The sequence below is a fragment of the Oncorhynchus nerka genome, linkage group LG4 (assembly GCF_034236695.1).
Source record: "Oncorhynchus nerka isolate Pitt River linkage group LG4, Oner_Uvic_2.0, whole genome shotgun sequence".
NCBI lineage: Eukaryota > Metazoa > Chordata > Actinopteri > Salmoniformes > Salmonidae > Oncorhynchus > Oncorhynchus nerka.
Genome location: NC_088399.1, coordinates 67,523,606 through 67,534,943, shown reverse-complemented (window position 1 = coordinate 67,534,943; position 11,338 = coordinate 67,523,606). Strand labels below are relative to the sequence as shown.

The 11,338-nt window shown below is 36.9% G+C and overlaps 1 protein-coding gene across 2 annotated transcripts; it reads left to right on the top strand.

The window, feature by feature from the left end:
• The first annotated feature begins 1,716 nt into the window (after positions 1-1,716).
• Positions 1,717-9,759, top strand: LOC115128490 (uncharacterized). 2 transcript variants are annotated; one of them, XR_010463830.1, is made up of 9 exons: positions 1,717-1,899; positions 3,366-3,535; positions 3,730-3,803; positions 3,975-4,114; positions 6,299-6,468; positions 6,663-6,736; positions 6,908-7,047; positions 7,224-7,323; positions 8,623-9,759. XR_010463830.1 is itself a non-coding variant. In XM_029658361.2 (9 exons), the coding sequence occupies exons 1-8, from the start codon at positions 1,836-1,838 to the stop codon at positions 7,244-7,246; spliced, it is 855 nt and encodes a 284-aa protein (XP_029514221.1). In that variant the 5' UTR covers positions 1,717-1,835; the 3' UTR covers positions 7,247-7,277; positions 8,623-9,759. The 2 variants fall into 2 exon arrangements, 1 of the variants encoding a protein (XP_029514221.1); XM_029658361.2 differs by having other exon boundaries at positions 7,224-7,277.
• Positions 9,760-11,338: the final 1,579 nt, after the last annotated feature.

Below are 11,338 nucleotides of genomic sequence, written 5' to 3'. Positions count from 1 at the left end.
AGACAAGGCATAATTAGGTCAAATATGAATCATTATACCGCTGGGTGGCACTAACCACATACAGACAGCCAACAGATTGCAGGCAGCCAGAATGCAAACATTTTCATTTTTTATAGTTGAAAATCCACAGAAAGTCTGCACCCAATGCCTCACCAGCCTGAAGGTGACATGATGTTAATTTGGTTTTACATTGGTAAAGACAATCCCAGCCTTGCAAAATGTTGTGGCCATGGAGGGTAGCCTAGTGGTTAGAGCATTGGACTAGTAACTGAAAGGTTGCAAGTTCAAATCCCCAAGCTGACAATGTACAAAAATGTGTCATTCTGCCCCTGAACACGCAGCTGACCCACTGTTCCTAGGCCGTCATTGAAAATAAGAACTGACTTGCCTAGTAAAATAAAAATGGAAGATGTTGTTTATTATTTGTGTTGTGTTGGATTGTCAATTGGGAGCTCAGTCATAGCCTAGGTGCAGTATATATAGCCTACATCATGAGTCTTATGCATGGTGGGGTAAATTACTTTGAATGTAATCTGTTAAAGTTACTAGTTACCTGTCCAAAATTGTAATCAGTAACGTAACTTTTGGATTAACCCAACTCAGTAACATAACATGATTACTTTCAGTTTCTTTTGGTTTACTTGCGCCTTTAAAATGAATTTGAAGAAGACAAAAATTATCCATCAAATGCATTTGGTGTTTTATCATTGTGGTCTCTGACTTGTGGCCAGGTGGAACAACCATTTTCAATGCTGAATTGAATGTCATTGCGAAAACAAAAGTGTCAATGTATTTTTTCTGCAAACATCCTTTCTGAATTTAAAAATAATCCAAGTATTTCATTTTTTGTCATTTTTCTGTAATCTGATTACAATACCTTTGCTGGTAAGGTAACTGAATAGTTAAAAGAATGATCAGATTACATGTAATCAGTTACTGCCCAACCCTGGTCTTATTCACATCCCACAGTGTTTGCCATTCCACAACAGTGAGTCAACTTTTGGTTGGGATACTTAATAATAGTAAGCAAATGTGTTCCCTAGTCCAAGGCTGTGAGACATCAAATACAACCTATAATATATGGATTAAAAAGCCAAGCTACATACATCAAACAATTTCCTTTGTGTCCTCCTTTGACTCACCCTCCTTTTTGAAGGACGATTGTAGGAATAGGTTAGTCAAAAATCTAAAGTCAATGTGATGTTTTGTTCGTGTATAAACAGGTCCTAATCAATTATGAAATTTGAAATTGAGTTATTAATAAGTTTAAATTCATTATAAAATAGCTTTTTGATCAGCTACAGAAAATGCTGATTTAGTCTGAGAAAACCCAGTCAAGAGTACAGTGTATTGGAAAAACTTCCATTTGGTTAGCAATCGCAAGTCTCAATTGCATTCCTTCCGCTCTCTTCAGTCTAAAATTGTATTTAATAGTGTTATCCAGGAGCTAATACAACTATTAAGCCATTTCCCATTGTATTATTAAGTTAATGCAGCCCAGCCAAGGGTTTACACATGTCAGGACATGAACCCTTGCCCAAAAAAAGATATTAAGTTTTTTTCAGATCCACATGGGTTCAGCTCAGGAATCACTGAAGTAATCAGAGTTGAGGTGTGATACGTGTCTCACCATTTTTTTTTTAGCACCGCCCAGCCTCAGACCCACGCAGCTCATGTCGAGCCTGACGTAGGTGGTCCCAGATAAAAGACTGGTACCTCACCCTGCAGATGACAAACTACATCTCATCATTGAAAACTCCATGCTTGAGAAGTTAAATCATTTGTATCATATATTTGGTTGAATTCGTTTCAATAGCCAGATTTTACCCATCAAGATGGTACTACCTTTAACTAGCCTGTTGAGGATTACACAATGCATCTTAATATTTGCCATCTCAGGTAAGAAAATGCATCCAGTTAAGTAGGTACAACATTATTGTTGCTTTATGGAAAAAGGAAGGACACATTTTTCCGAGGCTTGAAGTTTGTGTGAGATGTTTAAGTGTCTTGCAGACTGATTTTAAAGTTATCAATACCTTTAATTGTGGTTAATTAAGATGTTTGTCTGATATCAATTTCAATATACTGTACCCTAATATATATTAGGGTATTATATATAAAAGTATATCTATCTGTACACATTTTGTATAGTATGAAAAAAACATGATTAATATCATATGTTTGATTCAGTAAACCATCTACCTTCACTGTCTATTTTCAAAGACTGTATTCAATGGCACTTACTGGCACTCAAAAAGACCAGCAGATCAAATTATTGTGTCCCTAGCGCCAACTCAAAGCACAAGTATATATTGTGATGACTATGAAATGGCTATTGGATATCAAAGTAGACTGGCTATTATTTGGCCCAACTGCGATTGTCTTTGCGTTGATTCAGGTGTACTTGGCTGATTTTGAGTGGGAAAAGATGCCTGAAATATATCCATAATTTAACTCAATCTACTTTGGTTTGCCTCATTTGAGCTAAAAGGACAATGGTCCTTGTATACTAAAGTCCCATCCCTAAATGGCTTGCAGAATAATGACAGTTATGGAATCGCTCAAGAGTATTCTCTACAGTCAGAACTCCATGAGTGTCCTGCAACAACTAATTAGCAAAGTCAATCTAAGTGTTAACAAATTTGAGAGGGGTATTGTACTTCAATTGATGTCTGATGTGGATAGAGTAATCTAAAGCTAAAGAGTAATCCAAATTAATACCACACCTTTATGAGTAGCTGATACTCCATTATGATTGTTATGTTTCCTAATGGGCCACCAGATTTGCTCACTACATTACTTTTTAAATACACTCTCAAACCTAGCCTGAAGACCCGATATTGAATTGCATTGCATTCTACGTCGGGCATAAATGGATAAGGAAAGTTTCCACTGACAACCTCTACAAGCCAGAATGTTAAATGAAATGAGATTTGAATTTTCTTTACACGGACAACAGGGAAAGTAATTTCAAGTGTAATTATACTCAACATTCTGGCTTGTAAAGGTTGTGAGGAACTTTTCCTGATCTTAACACTCATTTACACCCGACGTTGGAATCTCAAACTATACAGCCAACAGCTCTATGTGTGTGCTACAGATGTAGGATCTTCTTTTGATCACTCTTTTGTAACTGAGAATTCCTGCACACCAGAAAATGTACACTTGTAGTATATTTTCCAGGTTTAAAAAGGCTTCTAAAAGGCTTCTAGCAAACTGGCTCAAATGAAGATCCTACATCTGTTAGTACTTTAGGCTACCTCAAAAATCCTCAAATTCCCAAGATGAATGCTATAGAAGTCCATGTTGCACTCATAGCCTTAAATGATCCACTTGAATAAGGTGTATATTTTTGCTTGCCACAGGTTCCATGTCAGTGCCCTACTCAGTCACTCCAGCAGGTATGAGCACCACCCCAACAAACAAAATGGTATTCCAGATGGACATAAAGATCACCAATCGGGTCTTCAATGACTCCCTATTGAATCCCAATTCCGAGGACTACAAGAAAATGTATGACGAGGTCAGCCAACTGGTAAGATTGAGAACCATGCCTTGATTTAAACAACACCACTATATAAACTATACCACAGCACGGGCCTATGTGCTGTTCTCGCTCGGAAAAGGCTTACTTACTTACTTACTTACAATATTATCACAGCAGGAATTATCTCTAAAAGTGATGGTCTCATGACAATGATGAAAATTGTGACAATTTTGTATTTTCAGCTTGCTGATGTCTACAAGTCTTCTACATCCGGAACAGCATCCACTTATGAGGGCGTTGCAACAATGACTTTCAGGTACAGTAAGCTTGACTAAGTCACCTGGGTCCTTTAGATAAAAATGGCTGTGATCTTCTGGTTTACAAGACGTGTTTAATGCCCACCTCCACCCGGTCAAGGTTGGGTGAGGATATTTTATTATACTGTATCATCTAACATTCTTAATTTTCTGAATCTTATCTTTTACAGAAATGGATCAGTGATCGCAAACGCTGACATAGTTTTCAACACAATGTCTATCAATGGATTTGTGGTCAAGTTTGAATTCCTGAATTATATCGATGCCAATCCTTCTGCCCTTCTCCAGATAAATGCAAATTCTATTGAATGTAAGACATACAAATATACCAATATTGTATTTTTCCATAATGTAATATTGATTCAATACTCAGATTTTTTACTTGAGTGAATTCCCACTTTCTGTTTTCACCAGTACCAGTTGTGGTTCCAAATATAACCATAACCAACCCCACCACACCTACTACAACAATAAATACAACTCACATGACTGCAACCACTACTAACCCACCAAAAACCACACCATTTTCTACAAATACAACTAAGAAAATTCCAACAACTTCCACCCCATTGGCTCCAAATACAACTACAAAAATTCCTACAACTTTCACCTCATTGGCTCCAAATACATCTACTAAAATTCCTACAACTTCCACCCCATTGGCTCCAAATACATCACAAAAATTCCTACAACTTCCACCCCATTGGCTCCAAATACAACTACGGAAATTCCAAAAACTGCCTAATTGTCTCCAAATATAAATGCAAAAATTCCAAAAGCAACCACCCCGTTGGCTACAAGTACAGCTATGAAAATTCCAACAACTTCCACACCATTGGCTCCAACTACAACTACCAAAATCCCAACAATCCAATTGGCTTCAACTACAACGACAATTCCAACATCTTCCACCTCATTGGCTCCAAAATATAGCGGTGAAATATATATAATATGAATGCATATAAAATATGAATGTATAATATGATATACCTCATATACCTGATAGTATTGAGAAATGGTATTAATTTTACAATGCAATCTCTATCAAAACCTGGTGCATACTGTATGGGTACTTGGGTAGCACTTAAATGACAGGAAAATCGAATGTTGTGAGATGTTTAAGTGTCTTACAGACTGATTTTGAAGCAATCAGCCCCTTCTATTATGGTTATGTAAGACGTTTGTCTATCAATTTCAATATACTGTCCCACTATATATAGTATTTATATATTAGGGTAAGATATTTTAAAGTATATCTGTACACATTTTGTATAGTATGCCTAAAATATTATTCATATTTTATGTTTGATTCAGTAAACCATCTACCTTCACTGTCTATTTTCAAAGACTGTGTATTCATTGGCACTTACCGGCATTCAGAAAGACCAGCAGATCAATTTATTGTGTCCCTAGCACCAACTCAAAGCACAAATATATATTGTGATGACTATGAAATGTCTATTAGATAACAAAGTAGACAGGCTATAATTTGGCCCAACTGGTGATTGTCTTTGCGTTGATTCAGGTGTACTTGGCTGATTTTGAGTGGGAAAAGATGCCTGAAATATATCCATAATTTAACTCCATCTACTTTGGTTTGTCTCATTTGAGCTAAAAGGACAATGGTCCTTGTATACTAAAGTCCCAACCCTAAATGACTTGTATAATAATGACAGTTATGGAATCGCTCAAGAGTATTCTCTACAGTCAGAACTCCATGAGTGTCCTGCAACAACTAATTAGCAAAGTCAATCTAAGTGTTAACAAATTTGAGAGGGGTATTGTACTTCAATTGATGTCTGATGTGGATAGAGTAATCTAAAGCTAAAGAGTAATCCAAATTAATACCACACCTTTATGAGTAGCTGATACTCCATTATGATGGTTATGTTTCCTAATGGGCCACCAGATTTGCTCACTGCATTACTTTTTAAATACACTCTCAAACCTAGCCTGAAGACCCGATATTGAATTGCATTGCATTCTACGTCGGGCATAAATGGATAAGGAAAGTTTCCACTGACAACCTCTACAAGCCAGAATGTTAAATGAAATGAGATTTGAATTTTCTTTACACGGACAACAGGGAAAGTAATTTCAAGTGTAATTATACTCAACATTCTGGCTTGTAAAGGTTGTGAGAGGAACTTTTCCTGATCTTAACACTCATTTACACCCGACGTTTGAATCTCAAACTATACAGCCAACGGCTCTATGTGTGTGCTACAGATGTAGGATCTTCTTTTGATCACTCTTTTGTAACTGAGAATTCCTGCACACCAGAAAATGTACACTTGTAGTATATTTTCCAGGTTTAAAAAGGCTTCTAAAAGGCTTCTAGCAAACTGGCTCAAATTAAGATCCTACATCTGTTAGTACTTTAGGCTACCTCAAAAATCCTCAAATTCCCAAGATGAATGCTATAGAAGTCCATGTTGCACTCATAGCCTTAAATGATCCACTTGAATAAGGTGTATATTTTTGCTTGCCACAGGTTCCATGTCAGTGCCCTACTCAGTCACTCCAGCAGGTATGAGCACCACCCCAACAAACAAAATGGTATTCCAGATGGACATAAAGATCACCAATCGGGTCTTCAATGACTCCCTATTGAATCCCAATTCCGAGGACTACAAGAAAATGTATGACGAGGTCAGCCAACTGGTAAGATTGAGAACCATGCCTTGATTTAAACAACACCACTATATAAACTATACCACAGCACGGGCCTATGTGCTGTTCTCGCTCGGAAAAGGCTTACTTACTTACTTACTTACAATATTATCACAGCAGGAATTATCTCTAAAAGTGATGGTCTCATGACAATGATGAAAATTGTGACAATTTTGTATTTTCAGCTTGCTGATGTCTACAAGTCTTCTACATCCGGAACAGCATCCACTTATGAGGGCGTTGCAACAATGACTTTCAGGTACAGTAAGCTTGACTAAGTCACCTGGGTCCTTTAGATAAAAATGGCTGTGATCTTCTGGTTTACAAGACGTGTTTAATGCCCACCTCCACCCGGTCAAGGTTGGGTGAGGATATTTTATTATACTGTATCATCTAACATTCTTAATTTTCTGAATCTTATCTTTTACAGAAATGGATCAGTGATCGCAAACGCTGACATAGTTTTCAACACAATGTCTATCAATGGATTTGTGGTCAAGTTTGAATTCCTGAATTATATCGATGCCAATCCTTCTGCCCTTCTCCAGATAGATACAAATTATATTGAGTGTAAGACATACAAATATACTAATTGCATTTTTCCATAATGTAATATTGATTCATTAGTCAGATTTTGTTTAACCTACGTTAAATAACCTGGCAGTAGACATTATAGGAAAGGGTGCTTAAATGGGAATCTCTGAAATTAATGCCTCTGTCTGATACTGAGTTATATCTCTCAACAGGTATGTACATAGTGAACCTCTGAGCAGGAAGATGTGGAGGTTACAAACCAACAGGTACCTAAACACAGCTCCTGATTGGTGGTTTTAACAGACCCTCAATGTAAGACCATTCTGGATTGGTTGTGAATGTTATGTCACTCTATAATAAGGCTTAAAATATCATTGACCTGTGACATAGAAATAACATATTGCTATTGTTAGTAATACATATCAATTCAACCACATAATACTGTTCTACAATGACTTTTACAATTATTTAAGTCAAAATGCTAGAATTAAATATATATATGAGAGAACTTTCGATTGACTGTCCTGGTACTGTACAGAGGTTTAATTAGTTTGCAGCAGATTATATACAAGTAGAGCAAAAACATACATCAAACTTTTCAAAATACACAACACAGTGGAATGAGTTAAAGGAAACAGTCAGGTAATCACATTGCAGGAATTTACGCAAATCATTTGCAGCACAATGATGGCTAAGATATATTTGAGGTTAAGAATGAAATAGATATGGCTTCATTGTGTTTAGTGTCAATGTACACAGTGATGGAATGATGGAACACATTCAATCTAATTCGCAACCTGTAGTTTAGATTTCTTGACAACCAAACAGCCTGCTGTGGGCAGAGAGGATTCTCACAGTTAAAAACATTGAAAACAGTTTGTCTTAGCTATTTAATATCAGATGATATTGGATCAATACCCAGCATGCCCATGCACAGCAAAGCTCTACAATCTTTCATTGATTCTTAATACCACTGTATGTCACTCTTACAAAGGCGTATATGGGATACTTCCTGGGAATGATACCCGGCACATTGTTTTTATGGTGACTGATACCACTGTATTTACTTTGGTAGTAAAGGTGGCAGATATACTCACACCTGCATTCTAGTGGCCCTGCCCAGTGCAATTAAATCCTATTGATAGTAGCCTCAAATGTTATTGATCAATATTGTATGGGAAGAGGCCTATACAATGCTGCCTTTCCCCACTTCCCATTGTGGGTAATTCATTGAGCGATCTTTTCCCAATGAGTCATTCTTTTTGACAAATGGCAAAGAAACAGGCTTGTCCACCCTGTGTGTGTGTGTGATTTGAATCACTTGTAATTTTCAGTCTAAATTACCAGTAAATGGGTTCAAACAGAATATGTCATATTGGAATGAAGAAGCAATTTCACTATTGGGAAAATCAACAGTAGTTCCATACTATGGGTGAGGATCTTTATGTTTTGGGCTGGTAAAGCCCACAGGTCCTAATGCAAGACAAACCCACATGAAACATATTAACATGCTTGATTAAGAAAATAATAATCTCTGATATGATAGATATTAATGAACATCTTTGGTAAATGTATGTTTATTTAACTGATCATCTTTATTTATTTTTCCAGGCAAACTCTTGTCTGCAGAACAAGATCTGACAAAGATGAGCTACAAGCAAAACCAAGTCACAGCCTCTGTAGATTCTGTATAGTTTGTCAGGAATTTAGCATGTTATATTGGATGAAAATGATTGGAATGAGTGATTTCATACGTTTGTATTTATTCCACAAATTTTGCGCATAAATATTGGGCAACCTTGCTAGTACTTTTGTATTGTATCTGATGTCATCATATTTGACCGTGTTATGAACACAACCAGCGTCAAGCTGATATCATTTTTCAGTCTGTTATATTCTGATTTTTCATTGGCACAAATATCTCAGATGTTTTGCGTTGCATCATGTTCAACTGCTCAATTGTATAATGCTAAAGATGAATGTTAAATCAAATATGAAAATCAAAGAGTTCCTTAATTGGGCAGATATTTCAATTTGGAGTTTACAGTAATGATGTATACAAGCTCTGGATTGCTAATGGTATGTATTGGCCATTGACAGGCTTTGAAGACACCAGTCGGCCATTTTGGCACTCCCCAGTAGGAGCAGTCCTTCACAAGAGTACATTGAATTCTACAGTATTTCAATGAAATATTTCAAGGACAAAATGACATGTATTTAAATATTTGTTTATTGTTGGGACAGTAAAATTCATCTAAAAAAAACTATACTGTAAGGAAACGTTTTAATATGATTTTTATTTGTATGTTTAGCTCACATAATACAATGTAAAAGTGTGCAATATAATACATGTGGCTAAAACAAATGTAGAAATAAAAATGATAATTTCTATAGCTTCCAAAATAATGGTGAGGGAGTGCCAAGATGGAGGCATGGTGGCTTCAATAGAGCCCCCCAAATAGTAATCTAGTTTATATATAAATCATTGGCTAACAACATGTGCAATAATAATGTGACATCTTGTGAAATGGAAATAGATGGATGTCTGAATCCTAACTTGACTTGAGTGCCCATTGATGTCAATGGACGATTTTTAAAAAATAACTCCAGTTACACGCACAGATCTCAAGTTAGGATTTGGGACTTGAGCATTACACACGTAAATAGGAGTATATTTCTGAGTTTTGAGTTTGTATCACATCATACAATTTAATGGAAGACTTGTAAATAAATGTTGAGAATCAAGAACCTCTTCTTCATGGAAGTTTCCTCATTAAACTGACAGTTCACTCCAACATCAAAGTTGGTTTTTCAAACATTAAAAGTAGTTTAATGAAGAAATATACTATATATACAAAAGTTTTTGGACACCTCTTTAAATGAGTTGATTCTGCTATTTCAGCCTCACCCATTACTGATTGGTGTGTAAAATCAACCTCACATCCACACAATCTCCATAGTCAAACATTGGCAATATAATATCCTTACTGAAGAGCTCAATGCCTTTCAACATGGCAAGTTAGTTTGTCAAATTTCTTCCCTGCTAGAGCTGCCCCGGTCACCTGTAAGTTTTGTTATCGTCTTGTTTGTTCAAGTCAACCAACATTTTGTGTCTCAGCTCCTGCTTTTTCCAGTCTCTTTTCTCACCCTCCCGGTTTTGACCCTTGCCTCTCCTGACTCCGGGCTAGCCTGCCTGACCACTCTGCCTGAACCTGAGCCTGCCTGCCGACCTGTACCTTTTCCCCCTCTGGATTACCAACCTCCGACCTCCGCCTTACCCTGACCCTGAGTCCGCCTATCATTCGGTACCATTGGCCCACCTCTGGTTTTCTGACCCCTGCCTGCCTTGACCTGTCTATTCCCTGCCCCTGTTGGAACGAGAAACAATTGTTTATTCGACATGGTCTGCATCTGGGTCTTAACTTCATACCTGATAATTAATTTTTTAAACATTTTTATATATTAAGTAATTTAAATGCCTTATTAAATAATGTGGCATGTTTTGTTTTATCTTGCAATAAAAAAAGGAAAAAACTCCAATAAATATATAAAAACCAAATGTGTATTCATTCGTTCAAAACCAGGTTCAAACCCAGTTGGAATAAGAAGAATAAATATACAGATGCCTGTTAAAATCCTATTTTACAACCATGACCAGAAAATCCACATTGTATTTGTACATTATGAGTTCAAAAGTACAGGGGCAATACACAATCAGAAAAGTCAACAGTCTACAGAATAAAATAGTCTTTCAGGCCGTAATCCCACTAAGCTTTACACAAACACTCAGTTATGTTCACTTGAGCTCTTCCTGCCGTACGTGCGACCAGTGTGATTGTTATGAGAGGGCTTTGAGAAAACCTTTTGGTGCAAAACACCTTCACCCAGAACCGTGTAATCCATTGACTATACAGTATTTCCATTCCATTTCTAGTTGACTTGCCTTGTTTAAACTATATAAGCATGTAAAAATCAATCAATCAAATTTGTTGTAAAACAAATGATAGTCCCACGAAGCCCAAACCAGATGGGATGGCTGCCTAAGTAGGCTGCCTAAAAGGCTGCCTAAGTATGTTCCCCAATCAGAGACAACGATAGACAGCTGCCTCTGATTGGGAACCATACCCGGCCAACAAAGAAATAGAAAATCTAGAATGCCCACCCAAATCACACCCTGACCTAACCAAATAGAGAAGTAAAAAGGCTCTCTAAGGTCAGGGCGTGACAGCCGCTTTGTCAGATTTCAAAAAGGCATTACTACGAAAGCATACCATGCGAGGATCTGAGGACAGTTCCCAGCATACAAAAGCATTCAAATTATTTTCCA